Source organism: Triturus cristatus, chromosome 12 (assembly GCF_964204655.1).
Source record: "Triturus cristatus chromosome 12, aTriCri1.1, whole genome shotgun sequence".
NCBI classification, from domain to species: Eukaryota; Metazoa; Chordata; class Amphibia; order Caudata; family Salamandridae; genus Triturus; species Triturus cristatus.
This window is the reverse complement of record NC_140595.1, coordinates 642,354,616-642,377,552: the sequence shown is the minus strand read 5'-3', so window position 1 is coordinate 642,377,552 and position 22,937 is coordinate 642,354,616. Positions and strand designations below refer to the sequence as shown.

General features: G+C 42.9%; 1 protein-coding gene across 3 annotated transcripts in view; it reads right to left on the bottom strand.

The window, feature by feature from the left end:
• ATP2C2 (ATPase secretory pathway Ca2+ transporting 2) overlaps nucleotides 1-22,937 on the bottom strand; it is a 319,016-nt gene that overhangs the window by 5,401 nt on the left and 290,678 nt on the right. For all 3 annotated transcript variants that reach the window (XM_085639286.1, XM_085639285.1, XM_085639284.1), the window contains 4 exons: nucleotides 19,618-19,686; nucleotides 19,376-19,492; nucleotides 17,949-18,096; nucleotides 9,563-9,658 (listed from right to left, as the gene is read on the bottom strand). In XM_085639286.1, the coding sequence (XP_085495412.1) occupies nucleotides 9,563-9,658; nucleotides 17,949-18,096; nucleotides 19,376-19,492; nucleotides 19,618-19,686 (430 nt within the window). The remainder of the gene's footprint in view (nucleotides 1-9,562; nucleotides 9,659-17,948; nucleotides 18,097-19,375; nucleotides 19,493-19,617; nucleotides 19,687-22,937) is intronic.

Sequence of the window (22,937 nt, the reverse complement as noted above, 5' to 3'; positions counted from 1 at the left end):
TAATCTGCCGCCGGCGATCGAACCGTGATCCCCAGATTCCGGCGTCAGTAGCCCTGGCCGTGGCGCCACACTAAAGGTAGTGCAAGTACGACCTTCTCCCCCAGTGCGCCCGTTCAAGTCTGAAGGTGGAGTGATCCTTGGGGGGCAAATATCAAGTCATTAACGTTAAATAAATGGGCAGCCCAATAGTATGCTTTCTGGTTGGGGATAGACAATCTCCCATTGTAAGGTTTCAGCTGCAGTATCTTCAGAGCGATTCTGGGGTGTCCCCATTCCACAATAGAGTGTGTAGAGCCCCTTCTAGCCTGGTAAAGACCTCCTGGGGGGGCAGTAGTCGGTGTTCTGTAAAACACACAGCAGCTTAGGGCGCAAGATCATTTTAAAGATGGCTCCAAGCCCCATCAATGTGAGGGAGGTGATGCTCTCTACCTTATCTCAGAAGGCTTTCACCACTCTTCCTAGGTTTATGCATAGGCAGAGCTCCCTCTGAAGCATCAGGAAGATCCCCGAGTACTTGGACCAGTCTTCCATGAGCGTCAGATGACGTGGGGGTAGGGACGTGTCTAGCTGTCCTCGTGGAAGATGGACTACCAACTTATCCCAGTTAATCTGGTAACAGGAACAGGTTCCATGTTCCTCAAATATTTGGGTCCGGTGGTGTAACTGGCTTGTGCCAGTGTGGTGTATGCCCCCTCCCCAGAATTTGGCAGTGTGTACCTTGGAGATGGGTTTCCTGTAGAAGATAACATCAGGCTGTTGCCGTTTGATGCATTTGGCAACCAAACCTCTCTTGATTTTGTCACCTAGCCCATTTACATTCCATGACCGGACCATGAGTGCCCCGGTGTCTACGGGTGGATTACATGCCATGACTCTTTCTGTGGACTCTTGTTATGTATGCACTCCCTTCTGGGATCACAGAGCTACTGAAATGTCAGTACCCACTCCTGAATTAAGTGAACTCTGAAAACCAACCCCAGTGCCCAACCCTCCCCCACCCCATAATAACCCCCATGAGTGTGCCCCCCCCCCATAACTAAACTATAACCACTTGATGGGGGAAAATTAGAGGTCTGTAGCCCATCACCCCCACCCAACAGTTCAATCCCACAATATGGTTAAATACACCTAAACCTTACCATCCCTGAATGCGGCAGCTCCCTGTTTAGTGAGCGCCTGTGCCTCCGACGTGCCCTTCTCCTCATCCGGCGACATCTCGCCAGCGATGCGGGTATCTGATGCTCTCACTGGTCCTAACAAGGTCCATTGGGACTCTGAGCCTGTTCACCGCTGGGCCTGGAGCACGTTGGAAGGAGGGACCCTCGGCCTTCAACTAACCCCGCTTGGTAGTCTGAGTCTGCACCAGTTCCCAGGTGCTGCCGGGGATTTTATTTGGCTTCTTTCTGCCCCGTAGTCACGGCAGCACTCCCGGCCAGTGGATCCGACCTGGGCCACACTTAGTGGAAGCAGCTTTGGCACCTTCACTCAAGGCATCCAGCACCCTCATCTTTTCCTGTGGGCCCTCGCGGCCAGGGAGTGTCTTGTGGGTATTTCGGTGTGGCAGCATGTCGACTGGCGAAGATATTAGAGGATTTGTTTACGGGCCTGATGCAGAGCTCACTCAAGGAACGCCCGCCATGGCTGCCATCTTGCCAAATTAAGTAATAATTAACAATTTATTATTAATTGTTAATTATTTAAATTGAATTATGTAAAATATTGAAAACTGATTTATTTTACTTATAATTTAGTGGAGGGATGCTAGGTTAGTAGGGGTGCAGAGTGGGAAGTTAAGTAATAATTAACTATTAAATATTTGTGAATTAAACAATTGAAATATAAATTGTGGAATACTTATTTACTTTCATGTTATTTTAGTTGCAGGATGCTAGGTTTGTAGGGGTCTAAGGTAGGTAGTTAATTCATTATTATTAATAGTTATTTATTTTAAATATTTAAGTTATGGAATTGTAGGGGTACAGGGTGGGAAGTTAATGAATTGATAATGAAATAATAATTTTATTAAATATTTTTTTTATTGAATAGTAATTATGAAAACTGATTAATTGGTGTTTTTAAATCATATGTATGTTAAAAAAAAATATTAAGAGTTTAATATTTTTTTCCACATTCATGGGGTTACTAATTTATGTAATGTATTTGAGGTGAAGTACTTTCCCTAGTCTTGCTCAGACTGCAGTGGGAATAGTAAAATAAACCTCTTCGCAAGGCAACGCTTTCCCAACTGTTGCGCTATTTGGAGTGGGAATAGTAAATTTCACCCCTCTGAAATTAAATGCAGTCCCAACCAATGTTCCCTCTAATTTTGTTCCTCTGTGTGCGGCAAAGAAGGATGTTTGTGCACCACAGGTAAGGCTACGTGCGCCGACATACAAAAAAATCCCTATGCAAGCAAATGCTCTCTATAAGCTAACAAGTGCTTAATGTGTGTTTTGATTTAATTCCAATCAATTCACCCAATTAAATGAGATCACTTGAAATTTAAGGTGCATATCTGTGGAAAAAATTGGTGATCGGTAATTAAGCATCCGTGAGGGCTTAGAATAATTAAGGAAACACAGATTTAGGCTATACATAAGGGTGTAAACCTTAACTGGGAGACCGTGCATGGCTCTACAGGCTGAGACATGGTCCAGCTTCATCAAGTCCTTGGCTGATGTTCTGTCCCACATGAAGACATAGCTGTACAAAACAAATGGGAACACCCATGTAACACCTCCTTAACACAAAGTAATGCAAAGCAGCATTTAGCACTTCTTTGTGTTACTTTTCCATAAAAACCAATGCAAATTTGTTTTGCTTTGGTTTGTAATTCCCAAAACGGGCTTTGTCGGGTTAGCATTGAAAAAGTAATGCTAACCTGATGCTAAACCTTTGAGAATCTGGGCCTTAGTATATTATTTATTGTTAAACAGACACACAGCAACTCTCACATCCGGTATAATGTCCATACAAATGACCATTAAATAGATATTTCTATTGCTGTATAATACACCATCCACATTGCAAACAGGCATACAGCTGGCACAGAGCTATTAGTTACATTACCAATTGGCTGTTTATATTCTGCAGTGGCATCTAAGTGCTTTAGTACCTCGTTGGGTTTGGGGAGGCTTCATAAATACTGTACCATATAATTTTCATGCGATGTACTTTCTATGTGCACGATGCATAATGGACTGCAGCAAGGGTAGCCACCTGGTTTGTTTTCTACCACTGGTATAGTAATTTCCAGTCGGTACAAAAATAAGCAGAATCCTGCTAAAATGCCCTGTTTGTAGAAAACCTTAAAAGTGACAGAGCTATGAAGTACAGCTCTGTCACTTTTAAGATTTTCTAAACACAGGAATTTTTTTGTTTTGCTCTATACCAAGCAGATGTGGCAGAAGGCAGACCTGGCAAAAGCCCCTCTGTGCAGCTCACACCCCCAGGCTAATAGTAAAAACAAGCATTTGCAATGCAATAGGTCTCGCAATGACATTATTTTGAGTTATTGACATTGTAAATGGCAATGCCTTTAAAAAAATTAAAAGGCATTGTTATTTATAATACCAAAAGCAACACCTATTGCATTGCATAGCGCGGTGTCCGTGAAGACGGCCCCGCGCTTATTAAAGTTATTTTAAAAAAAAGAGTGTGTTGGGGGGGGGGGCAGAGAGCATTGGCATAGCCAATAGGTCTTGCTTTTGGGACCTTATAAGATTTTAGTTATGCAGCACAATATCCTTGGTGCAACAACATCAACTGTTGCATGGCTAAACACTTATAAGGTCCCAAAGGCGAGACCTATTGGCTATGCCAATGCTTGTTTTACTTTCTTTTCACTGGAACAGTTGAAAGAATGTGAAAATAACGTACACACAAATTTCACACAATCCACTAACCCTATACAAGAGATTTTCACACTGGTATCAAAGTTTCCCAGTCCTGTGTATGACTCTCTGCTTCAGTCTAGGTCTTCTTTGTATTCTGGGACTGGAAGTCCAGTTTTTTTTATAATGGGACAAATAACGCTAACAATTCCAGAATGCAAAGATAAAAAGATTTGAACTGGGGCAGCCAATCATACACAGGTCCACCTGGGAACATGCACAAGACTGCATACCACTAGAGCTAAAGCTTGCTAATAACTAAAGGATGTAGCCTGTGATGTTGGAAACTTTATCAAACTTGGATATTTTAAATTCTTAAATGGAAAGGAAGAAACTGGTGGCACATTGGACAGTATCAATGGAGCAGCCATCGTTCCTTGTGTACCTTCAGGAGTTTTGCTATGCATCTTTGTCTATTGTGTGCTCTGTCGTTTATTACATTATATTAGTGCATATTTTACTTTTGCTGATGCACATATCAGACTGCTGTAGATGCACACCTCATTCTGGTGTAGATGTGAATGTTATAACACTGCAGACAATGCAGACACCATTGCAGACCTATATAACAGAATGGTTTTATGTCAACAGTATTCATTTTATCTGGTGACAGACAGCCATACTCCACATCACGTTGCCTAAGCGCCTCATCTTTATTTTGTTTAAAGCGCATGTGATGTGATGCCTTGATTCACCCGTTCCCCGCTCATGACGGAACCACTTCGTCATGAGCCACGGGTGCGCTGTGCTCATGACGGAGTGGTTCCGTCATGCTGCGGCCATTGGCGGCCGCTCCTCCCACGCGGCGCTAATTCCCCGCCTGTGCGGGTGATTAGCGCAGTGGGTGGAGTCATGACGGAACCACGCCGTCATGAGCACAGCTCACCCGTGACTCATGATGGCGTGGTTCCGTCATGAGCACAGCGGCGCCGTCAACCCCCCCAAACCCTCCCAGCGCTGCGGCGGAATTCACGCCGCAGCAAAGGGGTTAATAAAATAGGCGTTTATCTCTGTTAAAGTCAATATGAAAAAAAACTAAAGGCTCGGTATGGCAGCAAGGCCAAACATATGTCAGCATGTTTTGGCCCTACATAAATTCAGGACGAAAGTGACAGGCCTGAAGGAGAAGGACGGAAAGGATAATACAGTCGTGCACCAGAGTATATTAGCAATAGAAGCCACAACCATGCCTGTTATGTTGGCCTTAGTTCTTTGACACCTTCAGGCAATCAAGGTCCATTAACAAACAGCATGTTGAATGCTGTGAGTGGAAAACACTGATGCCACGCCTCTGAGTGGAAAACACTGATGCCACAGGTGGCACATATGGCATGGGCTCTATGGGCAGATGTCCATCACCAACAAAATGAAGTACCAAACCTGCTCCCTAGTCCCTACAATATAAGAATAACAGCTGCAACCTGCACGTGAGGGAGATCCGGGTTTTGAGGCAGCAAAGCCCGTAAGTAAGTAGATTCCGCAGAGCGGTGTTCCGTCGGCAGGCCCTGCTCTCCAGACAGGGATGACGCACTCCCGCTTGGGAACAGGTTCCCGGTTCTGAGGGTTACACTACTCTGACCAAAGCTGCGTAAGCCTGCAGACGTGGGCACTGCTAACGCCTACACCCGGAAACAAAGCCCCTGGAATACGAGCGCTTACTTGTTTCCTATATATTTATTTTCGGTCTGCTCGGCTGGGCAAACCACACCACAGGCAATGCAGGCACTGTCTGGAAAAACTAACCAGTAAGGACTTGAGGTAAAATGGATGCTAACCTGTGCGAACCTCGCCTGTTCGTTCATCGACAATGTGGTCTCATACCCCAGGGCAAGCAGTATGCAAATTAATGTTTTATTTACAGCCTTAGCTGCGTGTTTCAGTCCCATTAAACCAATGCAGTGTTTTTGAATCAGCGGTTTAACGTTTTTAATGATTTAGATCTGCTGTAGCTTTAGGGCATGTAAAGAGCAGAAATCACGCCCCCCCCTTCTGTGCTCTGCACACCCACGATGTTGTGCAGCTTTCAACCACCACAGGGGTCTGACACCTCCGAGCCCCTTCCCAGCAGGTTTGCTTTCTCTTTCTCAGCAGCACTGCCTTTTACACTGATTGTCTTTCCAAAAGACGATCTGGAAACAAAAGGCAGGCTCTCTCCTTTCTAATTTCTCGAGCGATCTGCGCGCTTTCAGATTCGTTCTGAGCGCTTGGTGAAGGCAGTGTGCGCGCGCGCCCAGGCGCGCAGGTTGGAGGGAACATAGGTCCCAACTATTGCAGAGACTGGAGTGGTAAGTAAATTTTACCACTCCAAAGTCCAACACTTTCCCTACTGTTGCACTGACTGAAGTGGGAATGGTAAATTTGTATCCATCCAAATGCAACAATTTCCCTACTGTTTGGAGTGGGAATAGTAAATTTTACCCCTCTAAAGTCCAAAGCATTCCTTACTGTTGCACTGACTGTAGTAGAAGCAGTAAATCTAATCCCTCTTAAATCCAACACTTTCCCTAATATTGTGGATACTGAATTAGGAATAGTACCCATTCCAAAGTCCAACACTTTCCCTACTGTTGCATAAACTAGGGTGGAAGTCATATTTAATATTCCTATGCTCCAATAGTTTTTATACTATTGGTTTAATAGATTTTGTAGCATTTCTGTATTTTTAATATTATATATGTTTTTTATTTTTCAATTCATTTAAAAAAATGTTGTCGTATTTTTAGTAATTCTGGTCCAACGTCAACGACGACGAGACGTGCACGGCCATGAACTCCATCCACTCAGGATCACCATCGGACCCCTGCCCACACCACGTATTCAACAAAGCGGACGCAACCATCGCACCCCAACTACGGAAGATCATCAGCATCTCCTTCGAAACAGCGACATTCCCGGTAAGCTGGAAGCACGCCAAAATCAACGCCCTCCTCAAGAAGCCCAAGGCGGACCCCAAGGATCTCAAGAACTTCCGGCCCATCTCCCTGCTCCCCTTCCCGGCGAAGGTCATCGAGAAAATCGCCAACATGCAACTGACCCGCCACCTCAAGGACAACAACATCTTAGACCCGTCCCAGTCTGGATTCAGACAAAACCACAGCACCGAGACAGCCCTCATCGCCGCCACAGACAAAATCAGGCGCCAACTTGACAACGGCGAGACTTCAGCCCTCATTCTCCTGGATCTGTCAGCAGCCTTCGACACGGTTTGCCACCGCACACTAAAGACATGCCTCAAAGAAGCCGGAATCCGAGAGAAGGCCCTGGACTGGACCACGACCTTCCTCTCCGACAGAACCCAGAAAGTCTGCCTCCCACCCTTTCGATCTGAAGCCACCGACATCATCTGCGGTACCCCAGGGCTCATCCCTCAGCCCGACCCTGTTCAACATCTACATGGCCCCCCTCGCACAAGTGGCCTGCCAGCACAACCTCAACATCATCTCCTACGCAGATCACACTCAGCTCATCCTCTCCCTCACCAAGGACCCGCACAACGCCAAAACCAACCTCCACGAGGGAATGAAGGCTGTCGCCGAGTGGATGAGGAGCAGCCGTCTGAAACTGAACTCGGACAAGACAGAGGTCCTCATCCTCGGCCCCACCCCCACCCCCTCTGCCTGGGACGACTCCTGGTGGCCGACCCCACTGGGAACAGCACCGACACCCACGCACGCAACCTAGGATTCATCCTCGACTCCTCCCTCTCCATGTCGAAGCAGGTCAACGCCATCTCCTCCTCCTGCTACAACACCCTCCGCATGCTCCGCAGGATCTACAAATGGATCCCGACCGAAACAAGAAGAACAGTGACCCGAGCCCTCGTCAGCAGCAGGCTGGACTACGGCAACACACTCTACACAGGAATCCCTGCCAAACACCTACGACGACTACAACGCATCCAAAACGCCTGGCTGATCAACATCCCTCGGCGCAGCCACATCACCCCCCACCTGAGAGACCTGCACTGGCTCCCCGTCAACAAGAGGATCACCTTCAAGCTTTTCACCCACGCACACAAGGCACTCCACAACACCAGACCAGCCTACCTGAACAGCAGACTCAGCTTCTACACCCCCACTCGCCAGCTCCGCTCCGCCAGCCTCGCCCTCACAGCCATCCCCCGCATCCAATGAACAACCTCCGGTGGCAGATCCTTCTCCTTCCTCGCCGCCAAGACCTGGAACACCCACCCTACCCACCCGTGACAGACCCAAGACCTGCTCACCTTCAGAAGACTCCTCAAGACCTGGCTCTTCGAGCAGTAGCAGCACCCCCCTCCCCTCAGCGCCTTGAGACCCTCACGGGTAAGTAGTGCGCTTTACAAGTGACTGATTGATTGATTGATTGGGGGAGTGAGATCCATTAGACCACTTAAAGAAACACTAGAACCCTGACCTTAGGGGACGGTGTAATTCTTTGTGAATGTCATATTTTTCCTTTGGTATTGGCAGTAGCAAGAAAATGCTTCTCTTTTTTGCATAAAAGTGAGTATTTGGCTCGAGATGGGAGCCTGTGCTCCCTCTCTGTATTCACTTTCCATCTTTCCTCCCGCCCACTCCCTCTCAATGCCCTCACCAGGGAGCCTTGGACTGCTAGACCACGCTAGTACTGAGAGTCAAGTCTTGAAGATGTGCTTTGCCCAGTTGCTCAGTATCCATAGTAGTTTGGGTCCTGGCCATCAGGTGTAAAATGCGTCAACCTCCACGTTTCGGCCCAGTAACATCGGCATATCCTGCAAGGGGTCTAACATGCTTTAGAACCAAAAATATATGTTCCAAGTACACCTACCTGCTATGTAGTACCGTTATTCTTCAATATATGCTATGTTTTTTGTTTAATTTTTTTTATTGCAAGCACATTCCCACGTTTTGGCAGCAGCAGGTTTCCTATTTGTTTTTGTTTCATATGCTTCATACACTTTTTAAAAAAAATTAAATAAACTTTCGTGTCAGCTTACAAAAGCTTTGCCAATGCTAGTTTATGTCTGGAAACTTTCCTTGTGGCAGCATTTTACAATTTCTGTAGGTTGCCATCTCTGAATTCAGGATGTGTTATGTTCATTCTACTGGGCATTCTTCAGGGTGCTGTATCCTCCCATATGGAGCTCGGAGGTCAGAAGGGAGACTTATCAGTTGTTTTAGGTGGGAGAAAGATTTTTATGTACAGAAGCTGTGGAGCTTACTAAGTGGTTCAGGGAAGGGGCAAGGGTAACTGAGGGGACTATTGTTAAGGACTGAGCAAGAAGATCACCGATGTTAACACCTTTCATTCGAGTCTTCGTCTTTCTGTTCATCTGGTGCTGTGGGGGAGTTCGAATTATAGAAGGCAGAACATTAAAAATAAAGTATCAACAACTCAGTAGAGACTGAGGTCCGTGACACAGACAATGAGAATGTGTAGAAGATTCAATGTCCTAAATACTTTTGACTCATGTTTTTCTTTGTGAAAGCACTTTTATGTTGCCTGCGGGTATCTGATACTATCACAATAGAAATATACTATGAAAATAATACACATAGGATAAACACCTTCTGTAACCCATCAGCAAAAATGACACATTTAGAAAGAGAATCACAGGTAGTCAGTGGGGTAGGCATACAGCCATTAATCAATCGACAATGCTACTGTTATATATGCTTTAAAAAAACTAATGTAAGTTTGTGTCTTACCAGAGAACGACACGATAAGGCGTTGAACATGTCAAAGAACACAAAACAAGTGAACGTCATTGTTGTGGTCCGTGGTGTAACTTTGCCATCAGGAATCTGGAATGTAAATAGGAGGGAAGCCATTGAACAAGGAAGTACATTGATAAGCACAATCCTCCTCCTGATCTGCTATTTGCATAATTAGAGCCAGATTCATTAAGTAATTACACCTTTAAATAATTTTACACTTTTGTGTTAGTTTACTACTTTTCAGTATTCACAAACTGCCTTTTTGTGTTAACTTACATTTTTTGTAGTAACATACATGAGTAACTTACACATGTAAGTAACACTTGTTTAGTAACTCACACTTATGGAGGAGTACATCCAGCACTACTCAAGGCCAACCACTAGTACAGCAACACCCTTGCATAGAGAATAATGGAGGTAAGGACTTAAAACAAAACCCCATAAAAAAATACCTTCAAAATAGTTAAAAATATAAATAAATGTAAATTAATGTTAAAAATATATAAAAACTGTATATATGTATCATTCCATTAGAAAATATGTAATAACCTATTTTTAATCTGAAACTGAATGTAACGGTCAATTTTATTTTAAAAAGTTATATTTTATTTAAACAAATTCTGCACCCGATTTTTTGCAAATCATGAATGCACATTAAAAACATTTCACACCAGGTGGCAATTTATATTTTAATTTAAACTTTGCAGAAATAGTTTTATTTTTGATATTGTTCAATAAATTTAGCATATGAAAACTCTGGGCAGAAATGGTAAAGTATTGGGAACATGTAAATATATATATATATATATATATATATATTATATATATAAAATAAATAATTTTATGTTAAATATTATTGTAGATTCATGTTATGTATTTACATTAAATGCAGAATGAAATAGAAAAAATATACAGTGCTATTAAATTAATTTTGATTTAAAACTTTAACTGATGGAAACATTAAATTAAAAAAAAAATCTAGAGTTTAAAAAAAAAAAATCACACTTGAACAAAACTTAAAAGGGCAAAAATAACTTTTCAAAAGTGATGTATGGAAATAATTAAAAGGAATGTGATTATTGTAAATAAATTAAATGTTCTATATTTTCAAAATAGGTTGTTAGATAATTTAGAGTTAATTAAAATGTACTATTTTATATATATTTTGTTGCCATTCATTTATATGTTTAACTATTTTAAGTATTGTAATTTAACATTATTCCCTAAGGGGTTTTATTTTAAGTCCCTACCCTCATTCTCTATAGGAAGGTGTTGCAGTACCAGTGGTTAGCCATGCATAGTGCTGCACTTACTACAAAAGTGTAAGGCTACTAATGTGTAATTTACACATGTAAGTTTCTACAAATGTTTAAGTTACTAGAAGTGCAGTTTGTGAATGCCACCCTTAGATAGGTACATCCAGAAATCTTAAGTTCAGGCCATTTTAATCACAGATACAGAGTGGTCATTCTGGTCTTCCATACATCTGAACATTTAGACTCAAAGCAACTTTAGTTATATGTATGCCAGTCTTTTATGCGGACTAAAACTATACTATTAGTAAATATTGTTTGAATGAAATGTCTTGGATAGATATCTCATCACTACTTCCTGCGGTGCAGCCTCTTGGTCTTTTTAAAGAACACAACACAGATCTGCTACCTTAGCTGAAAACCCAACAATTATATTCTTCTGCTCCCCCAAAAATGCCAAGATTTTGCAACAGGAAGTAATGATGTTAACCACTGGCATAATTGTGTCTCAACTGCCCACCAGTGTGGACTAATTTGCACATGACTGTTTCCCGTCTTTATTGGCATAGCAAAGTTGAAAATAATGGAATTAAATGTTGCTAAGAGGGATACATAGATGTAAAGCAGCAGTGCCTCAAGCATTTCTTCCCAGGTCCTCTTTCCGGTCTTGGTCTTGTATGTTTAGTTTGTGAGAGGCTGGGGTGAGGAGGGGGGGCGGGGGGTTAAAGGCCCAGGTGAAAGTTTCTTTGAGGACCAGAATACAAGGGAAGCCTCTTAGAGCAACATCTGCTTATAGTGCAGCTACTCAAGCCACAATGCAAAAACTGTCTAAAAGGCTTGAAGAATCAGCAGGTGGACCTATGTGAGTAAAGCCCAACCCCTTCATTAATACACATTGCTGAGTGTGCCAAGGGCAAACCTTTTCATTTGTTGTCAATTAGATGTCAACAAAGACCAAAGAGATCCAAGGTTATATGAAGACTTATTATAAAAAATAAATATGATTAAAGTGAAGGGTTAGCACTATCGACCCGTAGGAATGGGGTATGGTGCATTGAGGGCTAGGTGTCTTATTACTTCTAGATAAAATTCTGGAGTATTACTGTGATGATTTCCTGTTTTGTAAAAACTGAGAATCATGCCCACATTTACAAGTTCCTAAAGTGGACTGAAGGAAAAAAAGAAATTCCTTTCATGGGGTTGCCCATTCAAAGGGTGAATCACTTCATGTATTGATGATTTATCTAAACCACCTAATGATGAAATAGTTTGTTTTGTTTAATCACAAGAGAACTCCACTGGATGTGTGGAGGAGGGAACAAGAGGCATGGGGTTCTAGGAGCTAGCAGCCTCCAATATTAAATGTTTACCACAAAAGAGCTGCTCCTAGTGTGATAACCCAAACGAGTTACAAGAACGTCGTAAGTGTGGGCATCTCACAAAAAGATACGGACTGGTCTCACACACCACCTGGTGTCATGCTTCATCATTGACCAGTCCTCGCCCTCCAAAACCTTCGTTTGATGGAGGGCGGGCATACACTTGACGACAAGGATGCACTTCTAAGTGATTGAGTGGGGGCCCGTGACTATGTGAGTGAAGTTAAAAATCATTATAGTAGTCAGTAGCGATTTTTTTAATGTGAAATGAAAACTATATGATATTAAAATAAAGGTGTGACGTGATTGGGATGGTTATTGTTCCCAACCGTCTAGGGATAGTCGACATGTTTCTGCCTAAGTGGCCCAGGTGGGTCCGTGGCATTCATCAGGACCTAGAAGTAAAGAAGAGGGGGCTCCGTTCTTACCAATTTTGGTAAGGTGTTACCACTGCGGGAGTGTGGCGTTGGTCACACTTCACCGTATTTGAGCTGCTTCCAATAGTGAAGCCTGAAATAAAGATTATGGAAGACAATAGTGTAACTCGCTGGGTCATTTGTACCTGTAAGGGAAAAAAGAAAGAAGAAAGACAATGCATGCATTGATTGTTGTGCGTGAAAAAAGTGTGTACGTGACTTCGTGGCACTCTATTTTTGTACACCTAGTTTGTTTTGTCCCATACTAAAGTGAGCATGGACTCTCAGAGAGACCTGCTTTCATAGTTAGGTAAATGTTTTCACTGTTTTATCGAGGGCAAAACATGTATTTTACTAATAGTATTGTGACCTTCTATCACAGGGGATATTCTGTGTTTTGGTCTTATGACTTTTTTTTTAAAAATATAATTAGAATAAAGTTATTAAAGACAAGAATAATGAGTGAAGTTTAAAGTTCCATAATAGCTAGGAGGATCTTGATTCTCTACAGACTGCAAAAACAATGTTCCTATTTAAGTAATTTTTCCTAGAGAAGTTCAGTGAGAAGCAAAGCCTGTTAGACAATCGCTGAAAGGTAGGTTTCAAGGGGCAATGCTGGCCTGGAATCCACAGATGATACTGGGATGCAATACAACTACAAGGTCTAGAGGAGTGGAAAGTACATTTTATTTATAGCAGTGAAAATGCAAAGTTCCAGATTGTCCCAACTTGTGAACCTTGCTGTAAACATAATGCAAAGCTTTTGTGTACATTAAGAGGTGATATTCCACTCTAATCAAACCAATTCAAGATGGAAAAGTTATACAGCTTTATCTGTAGGTTTTCCTTTTGGAGATTTGTCTATGTACAATGGCAAATGTATCCTGCATTTTCAGATTATCTTTTGTGACATAAATGGTTGCAAAAGACCACGTCTGCATATAATGTGAGAAGAGTAAAATTTCACAACTTGTGATGGTTTTTGAAGGAATATATCATGAAGGTTGCAAGGAAAAACACGTGTACAACCCTACCTATGACATCTTTGGGTTCTACTCATGATGGTCTTGGCAATTACCAAAGATGCTGATGAGTACATGGACCATACGGTCTTGTTCTGGCCAAGACCTCTGCACTGAAAGGAAACTAGTAAGGAAGATGATCATCTGAGGCTCAGTAGAGGAGATGGGATCATCTCGAAAAGCCAGGTCTTGAGTCCCTTTCTGAATTCTGAAAGAGAGGATATTGCTCTGAGGTGAAGGTTGTTCCAGGACTTAGAGGCGAGGTAGGAGCACGACCGTCCTCCACTGTAGTTTGGTGGATGCAGGGAGTGTGTGCAAGGGATGCAGAGCACAGGTGTCTGGAGGGTTGGTGGAAGTTCCGTTGGTGGTTCCTTGATAATGGAGGGCCTTGTAGATGTGTCAGCATCTTGAATCAGCATTTTCTCTGCATAGGGAGCCAGTGGAGGTTCCTGAGGTGGAGGGTGATGTGGGTCCATTTGGGAAGGTCGAGGATGAGTCTGGCAGCTGAACTCTGCATCGTCTGGAGTCTCTTCAGGAGTTGGGTGGTGAATCCTGCATAGAGCGTGTTGCCAAAGTCCAGCTGGCTGGAGACTAGGGCTTGGGTGATGGTTTTCCTGGTGCTGATGGGGAGCCATCTGAAAATCTTTTGAAGCATGCAGAGGGTGTGAAAGCAAGCGAGGAGGCTGCATTCATAGATGGGAGTTTGGTTTACTGATTGAGAATAGCTAACATGAAAGAAAGTGAATTGTTGTTTTAAACCAGTCTGTGGCTGGGAGCAGAAAGCCAGTCAAAGAGGTACAGGAATACATTTATCCCTGACCTGTGAATGTGGGTTGCGATCTCTGCCATCACCATCATAAACACAGGAGAGGAGTAGGGGAGGCCAAAGGGCAGAATGGCAAAGGTAGTGTCTGCGAAACTATAGGTCAGCCACATGGAAGTACACTTATAGCAAATCCAACCATAACATAAAATTCCCCAGGGCAGAAAGAATCTGAGTCAGAGCATTTAAATTTGTCCTCCCATAGGATGGTTGTCAGAAGGCTGTCATAGGGCAAAGATAAAAAATAGGCCCGATCCCTTCTTCCTTCTTGGGCATCAGGAAGTAGCAAGAGTAATGCTTAGTTTGAGCCAATGGTTGCAAGTGGGGCCCACAGGCACTCATTTTTGGGTACCGGGATTTGTTTTTCCTCAAACATTTGCAGAGTCAGAGGGGAAAAAAAACACACAAAGCGGAAAGAAGGAAGAATAGAAAGATGGGAAAAACATCACAAATGGAGAAAGCACCTGCTAGAGTGAAATAAAGAGGCAGGGACAGTCTGGTAGTGGATTGAAGAGGAATGAGGTGACCTGTCCACATGTAATAATGTTGGCCGTGGGCTTTTGAGCAGAGGTTTGGGCATCAGCACTTATTCTTTTACAAATTAAGCACTGAAAGAGTTAACATGCCTCACTGTCTTGATTCTAGTACCCTCTTGATAGTCCGATTGGCCAAAAGAGAGATGACTTACTGCAGAAGGATGGCAGAAGGAGCTGCGGATACCTGGGTAGGAAAGGGTGGGATACAACTGGGGTTCATATGAATGGTAGGTCATACCCTTTCTAAACAATTTGCAGCAGCCACCATTCTGAAGTCAGTGATTGCCGGCCAGGTAGCATTTTTTTTTTATCCTACTCCATACCAGCTGCATCTGGTCCTAGAAAGGGAAGTGAAATCAGCTTGAAACCCATTGTGGTGGGTGAGGAGGGGTGGAAAATTGCTGCACTAGGTGGTGTTGGGACTACGGCTACCACTAGGTCCTCCGGAGCCCTGAAAGGTCTGGGCCAGCTGCCAGACTGGTCGAGAGGGCTGGCTCTGCAATAGGCTAGACCCCAAGAGTAGCTTCTAACAGTTTTTTATTGTTGGTGAAATGGGCAGACTGGTGAAAGCAAGCTGAGGGACAAGCAGTAACACAGCTATCTCTAAAACGTTGAAGCACAAAGTCAACCTTTTCTCCAAAGGGTCTGGATGAATAAAAAGACGCGGCCATCAAGGATGCTCGGACATCACTGGAAACCCCAGGAGCTCACATCCAGGTATGAAACCTGATCACAACACTGGTGTCCATGGCAAAGCCCATACATACCATTGTGTCAAGGGCAGCCATCAAGACATTTCACAGCGTCTTGTCTGTCCTGAATCATTCTAATCATCTCAAAGGGCATGTGTGTATTGGCCCAGAGCACAGGACAGAGAACTCTTGGGGACCAGAGGCCAGGATGACAAGAGCATATTCTTTTACCAAAAGCTTAAATTCACGTTGGCTCCCTATTTAGTGGTGTAGAGGGGAAAAAATTGGATTGACCATGCTCATGGGTTCTTAGACCACTGAACTTTACTGCATCTGCCGATGGGGAAAGAAGCCTGGGTTGATGATTTTAGTGAGCCAGAAGGCAACTAACTGGGGAAGCTGAGCACATCATCAGAGAGTCTCTCAAAGTGTCTTCCAGAGCCTCATTCAATGCTAGCAAGCGCTGCACCATGGAAGGCCCAGGTGCAGACTGCTGTCAATAAGGTTGCTTTGCTTCGATAGTAGGTAGCTGCAAGTCAAGAACTCCTGCTGCAGTGAAGAGAACCACTGCAAAAGGTGGCACTTTCCTCTGTGGGAGGCCTTTGCAGAGATTTCAATTCAGTCTTGGTGATGTGTCTAAATCACTAGCATTTTGTAAGTCCAAGTATAATCGGGCTTTAGTATAGTGAAGAGATAGCAAGTTGCCTGCCTCCTTTTCCTGGCTGTCCTCATTGTGTAGCATGTTCTGAAGCTGTATCTGAATCCAAGCCGAACTCGGTCTCTAGCCTCATGTAGTACTATCGTCCAGGGCAAGATTGGGACTGTCCAATGTTGAAGGCTGTGCATTGGTGATCTCGTAGTGCAACATGGGTATAACGTGGCAACTGTAGGCTCTGGATTGGACTTCAGCATCCTCACTGAATCAAAAATGCGCATCTCTGGGGTCATGTTCGAAGCCTGTGTGGTTGGAACTGGTTTGGCCCCCAGGGGCCCGAGTGGAAGTGCGGGCGAAGCAGGTAAAGAACTGGAAAGAGAACACATGCAGTCATCAGTTGGTACTGGGGAGGGGCCATCATGATTCTGAAGGCACTCCATATACACCTGACATTACCTTGAAAATCTACAGCCTGGCCCCTTTTGAAGGCCTCTATCTGCTACAGGGTTGTCAACAGCCTGGATAGTTCAAGGGCACAAGGAACAACTGAAAACCAGTATTTAATGCACGTTGCTCTTAAGCTTTATCTTTTATAAGAAGCTTATAATACAAATTTGTAAAAAGTGTTCCATGTACATAACATCAGTATGCAGACATTTATTCAATTTCTTTCAATCATCCAGTCCGTTTTAAAAAATCTTGCATAGACCATAGCAGTAGTTTTAATTATAATATCAATTAGTTTTTTTAACTAAAGCTCTTAAAGTTTTTGTTTTTTACAGTTCTAATTGCTGTATATAACAGGTGAGAGAGACAATTGCTTAATGGAATGATACTGAATGGTACTGGTATGTTCCTTAATCCAGCTCTGATGATGAACTGGACCAGTTGGTCCTGTCAGGATTTGAACTGTGAACTAGCTGATCCTTTATGTTGACTTGCAATAGTCCTCCACGGGTAACCATGATTTGCCCCTTTTTACTGCATGTTTGAATAAGGCAGTGTGGGAATGGGGAAAAAAATACCTAGGAAATTTGATCTCGTGTTATAGCTGCAAATGTCAATTTGAGGCAAGCTTCTGGGATTATAAACAAGTGTTAGACTTGGGAGGCTAACGACTAGGGTCCTAAGGACACGTTTAGACTACCCTTCTGAGCACATAAACGTAAGCTGCAACGCCCTCTATATCGTATGCAAGAAATAAGAAAGCCTGGGAAGTAAGTCGGCAGCTGGAGCAACCTTCACTAATGCATGTGGGGAAGATTACTAATAGTTGAGGCTTTGCAAAATTGGAAGTTCTTCCACTTTCAGCAGGATTATCACCAAAAGCTCACCCAAGAAGTTAGACCAAACTTTGAACTCAAAACCTAGCTCTTTCTCTCCCATACCTCCATTACTTCAACCACACTCTTTTGCCTCCCTTCCTCCAATCATACCATGAAACAACTGTGAAGTGTCATTATCAAGCCATACAAATGCACATAGCCCTCAGTTTTAGGATACAAGAATATAGTCTTTGACCTAACTGAATTAATCTAAGAGAGGTTTGGTTTGTTTGTGTTTATTAGGTACATGCATATATACTCTTGAAAAGTCCTCACCTCTTTCCAAAAGACAAAGAGGGTACCACTGATGATAATCACGGCAGAGAGCAGGATCTTCAATATCAGAGTTTTGTTGAGGATTGAATCTTTAGCACATCGGGGAGGCTGCTTGACTGCATCTTTATCAACAGGTTCCACCCCCAGGCTGTGAAAATAAACGAAACCCATGGGCAATGTGAGTGTATTATGGAGCATAAGCATCGGCTAATAGATTAGAGGAACCACACTATATTACGCACAAAAGGTCTAGTTGAAGAACGTAGGCATAGGAGGACACCTGGTCAGATCTCGAAATACCTTCTGCAAAGTGCTTTGGCTACGTAAATCCCGATGAAGTGAGGCAAAGGTATGATGGTGCATGTCAACTTCACAAGACTAAAACCATAATTTGTGTCAAATAAGAGGCATTTCTTGGCGATGATGAATCACTGGAATGCACTAACCAAAAAGGCTTTAAATATTTAATATAGGTGCATTCATAAGAATAACATTTGCAATATCCTTCAAGTTAAATATTGTATGCATATATAGCTAGATAAAAAAATATTATGAAAAGGTAGACTTCAACATCACCCATCCTTTTCAAATATCTACACATTATCAGAAATGACATGGTCCCTGAATAGGAGCCATAATACATATAATTTCAGATAATGCTGTGTACTCCACGATGGGGAAATCCTCATCCCAACACATTCATCGGCACCTCCCTCCACTTCATTTGCTATGTAGTCTGCTACAACCGGGGGTGTAACTACCAATAGTGCAATAGGTGCAAGAACTCTAGGGACCAGGGTCTGAGGGGACCTCTGAACCCAAATGTAACTACCCAACTGACAAATGTGTTTATACAATTGCAGATGATATAACAAAGAAACCAGATGTAGTACCTATCCCAATATCATGTATGGATAAGGGAGCCAGCTGGAACACAATTCTTAACACACCCAAGCTATAAACGAGGCAGCTGGATCATCCTTCCTAACAAATACAGGAAATAAGGGAGCCAGCTAGAATACCCTTCCTAACAAATATAAGGAGTAAGCAAGCCAGCTGGAAGAACTTTCTCAACTCACTAAGGGACTCAGCTGGAACTTCACTAATACTTAAAGATAATATGTGAGTAATTCATTTAGGGTTAAGTAAGGAAGTTGCAACACCATGCAAGTGAGGTAACTGGAATGTCCTCAATGAAGACGAGGAAGAGAACAGTCACTTGGAGCACACTTCAATAAATGTAAGTTGCGAAGTAGAGATATATCTGGAGCCTTACCTTATGCCTGTGGGGAAGAAACCCAGCAGAAGTTTTCATAACAGCTGATGACCTACCATTTTCTCCAGGACTCACACCAAAGATTGTGTCCTTAGGACCCAAGGATCAGAACCACCTGAATTATGACTCATTGTTGAGTGGTGGTGCTTACCTCTGAGCCGGCGGCCCATCCATTATAATGTTGATCCAAAGAATCTGCATCGCGTTAAGTGGGTTTGGCAGGTTCAACACCGTAGACAAAGTAATCAAGCTCAAAGCTGAAATACTCCTAAAATGAGAAAAAAATAATACTTGTCAGGAAGCCATGTCATCTTTCCAGACACTGCTTCTTGAAAAATGTATGTCACATATGAATCCAATCAACCATCTTATTTTGTTCTATTTTATACTTACGTGCTGAGCTGAAATCGAACAAAGTTTTTGATGTTGTAAAATATCCCCTTTCCTTCTTCAATGGCACTCCTTAAAATGAGAAGCAGGAAAAATTTTAGGTCAGTAAAGTAGGTGAAAAAATAAAAATAATGAATAGAACATTTAAGTTACTTCTGCTTCATACTGCAATACTCCAATTCTAAATCTAATTTGTGCTGCATGCCATTGAGAGGGAGGGAGCACAATCACTGCCACAAGTCATAAGTGTGCTACTCCAGGAAGATACTCGGAAGGTGTGTAATAGTACCTTGTAGGCTGTGGTTACTGCCAACTTGGTATTTATTTACGTCTTCCCCTTGAATTTAGGAATTTAAGAACAAAGATCATGAAGAGAACATGCAAAAAGGTCAGAGACAGTCATAAGTGTTAAAAAAAAAACACACACACTTAACAAGAAATTTCCTCTTCAAGCACCTAACTGAAATACATGTCGCACTTAATTGTAATGGTTTGCATTTTGTCATATAGGACTGGTCTTGCTGCACATCTCTAGTTCCTGAGTTTTCGCCTCACTGACATAGTAAAGATGAGTATGTCTATTTGTCATGCAACAAAGTCTCCCTTTGATCTAATGTATACAGAGGACCTTTTTAACACTGTTATTTATGACCTCTTTAGTTTGTGAAAATAGCTTATGGCTTTGAGTCTGTGGATGCTCAGGGCCTGATGTAGAGTTTGGTGGACAGGGTACTCTGTCCACCAAACCTTTGCTCCGCCTGCCTCATTTAGGGCTGGGCAGTCCTCGACACTTCCACCATTTGAGCCACCTCAAGTAGGTCTGTTAATGGGAAACTTTGTACGACTGCCCTACTAGGATTGATATTACATCACCAACCCTATTTAGTGTGGATAGTGTAATCTATTTATTTTTTGTCCATCACTACAATGAAAAACCCAGTGGTGAGGGACAGAAAAAAGTAATAAACCACACACCCTGGAAGACAAATTCTCAGGGTGTGGGGGTCGTTTGTATTTTTTGTTGTTCAGATACAAACTTCTACTTTGGGACTTTGTTTCTGAAAGACAAAAACTTTTTGTACATTGAAAGGAACCTGCTGTGATGGCTGCTACTTTCAGTGTATAGAGATGACTGCTGGGCTGATGGTCATCTATAAATGTGATGGACAGCAGTCTGTCAGGATGCAGAGGTAATGTCCTTCTCCACCCTGATGGATGGAGTACTGTCTGTCAAACCATAAATCAGGCCCTTAGAGTCTGGGCAAGGTAAGCGCAGTCCATCTTCCAAGATTTGTACAACGTTTCCCACATAGATGAGTTATTTAATGCTCTCCTCACCTATGCTTGCCTTCCCTCCTTCACAAACCTGTTCTCCCTTACCCCCTTTATAATCATTACATTTTGTGATGAGGTTCCTCAAAAATAGTAGTTAATCTGCAGCTTTGTTTTTGGATCTTCGATTACATGAGTCCAGAAGTCATCACCGTGTCTCTTCTTCGTGGTCTCTCCACATCTCTTCCTGATTTGTCCAGCTGGGAACGGAAGCAGGAAGCATACAGGCTCCCCTAAGCCAATCATGTCGCTCTTGTCAGCAGCGTCGTGATTGGTCGGAGTGCTGTGGTTTGTTTGGTGCTCAGACGGGGACTATGAGCCTGGGTATGTTCACCACCCAGGCTGTAATACAGCCTGGGTGAAGAACATGCTAAGTGCGCATGACTGTTTGGCCAACCCAAGTCGGCCAGCCAAACATCATGCGCACTTAGAGTGCCCACGACTCCTTCTCCTGCTCTGTGAGCAGAGCAGCCCTGCCCCGCAAAACTGCTTCAGCAGGGGAAAACAAAATGATAATAACATTGTGTTATTATCATTTTATTTTTTCCTTTTTTACACTGCTGAAAAGCAGTGAGGCGACGCTCCTTAGCGGAGGAGACACCACTGCACCATTTTAAAGACCCAGCAGCATCACCAAACACAGCTGTCATAAACACCACTGCATGAACACCAGAGTTATGCACAAACATGAAACAACCAAACCAGGAATGACTCATTCTTTGTCACACACTATCCCTCATTTGTCATATGGGAAATTGTACACTTATTTGATCCCTTCCAGCAATGAACCTCATCGTTCATGCAGAAGTGCAAAACATTCAGGGCAGAGCCCTCTATCAAGTCCAATCTTCGGATGCCAGCAATCCAGGGATGTTATACTTTGGAAACACTATTTCTCCTGGGCAGTGCACTTCTGAAATCATTATTCTTCCTGGCAATATATTCTTGATGCCTGTATTAGTCCAAGGAGAATTATGTCTCCTAGCACACATTTTTTTCCAGAGTAATGAAATCCCAGAGAGAGCATTCACTTTCTTCACAGTATTCCTTTTAAACACAAATTATTGCTTTACAGTCTTTACACTGGCACTTAAATCCTGATGAAGCAACCCCACTCGCAATATATTCTTGGTGCAGTAATCGGGCAGCGTATTATTTGTAAATGTACAAAGTATTTGATGGCCTTTAATCTTAAAATGTGAATCATTTAGGTTGGCACAGGATTTCTGATGGTACGTAGGTCTCCTGGACATCCTATTACGGACTGCCTTAATGTAGTTTTCCTAGCAAGGTACTAGATAGGGCTTGTGTTTGCTGTAGGACATAGACTGAGAAGGATACCATATAGCATTAGAGACACAACTATTCCTGCTGTGCATCACTATTTTTAGCGGCCTGATTCAGAAATAAGTGACAGTGCTTACTTGTAATCTGGTCTAGAGAGCCTTATTAATTGATTGATTATGATCAATCGATTGAGATGTGATGGTGTGGTAAAGTGTTAGTTGACCCACCTCCCTTGACCTTTGTTTCTGTATGTAGCTTGGGAAGACAGCTCACAGCTTTGTATCTATGAAGGTTTCCAATCCAGGTAAAAAAAAATTGCAAAAATGTTTTTACTAGAGGAAAGTTAACATTTTGAAGACTATGTTTTTTTCTATAAAGATGTGTCAATTAGAAACACTGTTCCGGATGGATACACCATTTGCAGATATATCACCTTCTGAATGCCCCAAAGTGCCAGGCTGTATCTGGGACTTTGCTCCAGCGAGCCAATAGGTAGCACCATCAGGCTCTGTGGCGGCCTAATTCTGGATCTGAAATTGAGGACTATGAGCCATAAGTGGGCACTGCCCCTGTGCCTTGATGCCAGTTTTCTTAGAGCTCTTCTGCACTCTAAGACGCTGATCAGTTATGACAGCTTGCAAATATGACAGTGTGTAACATCTAACTTGGACCTTTTAGAACCCTAAAAGTCCACTCTACAGAAT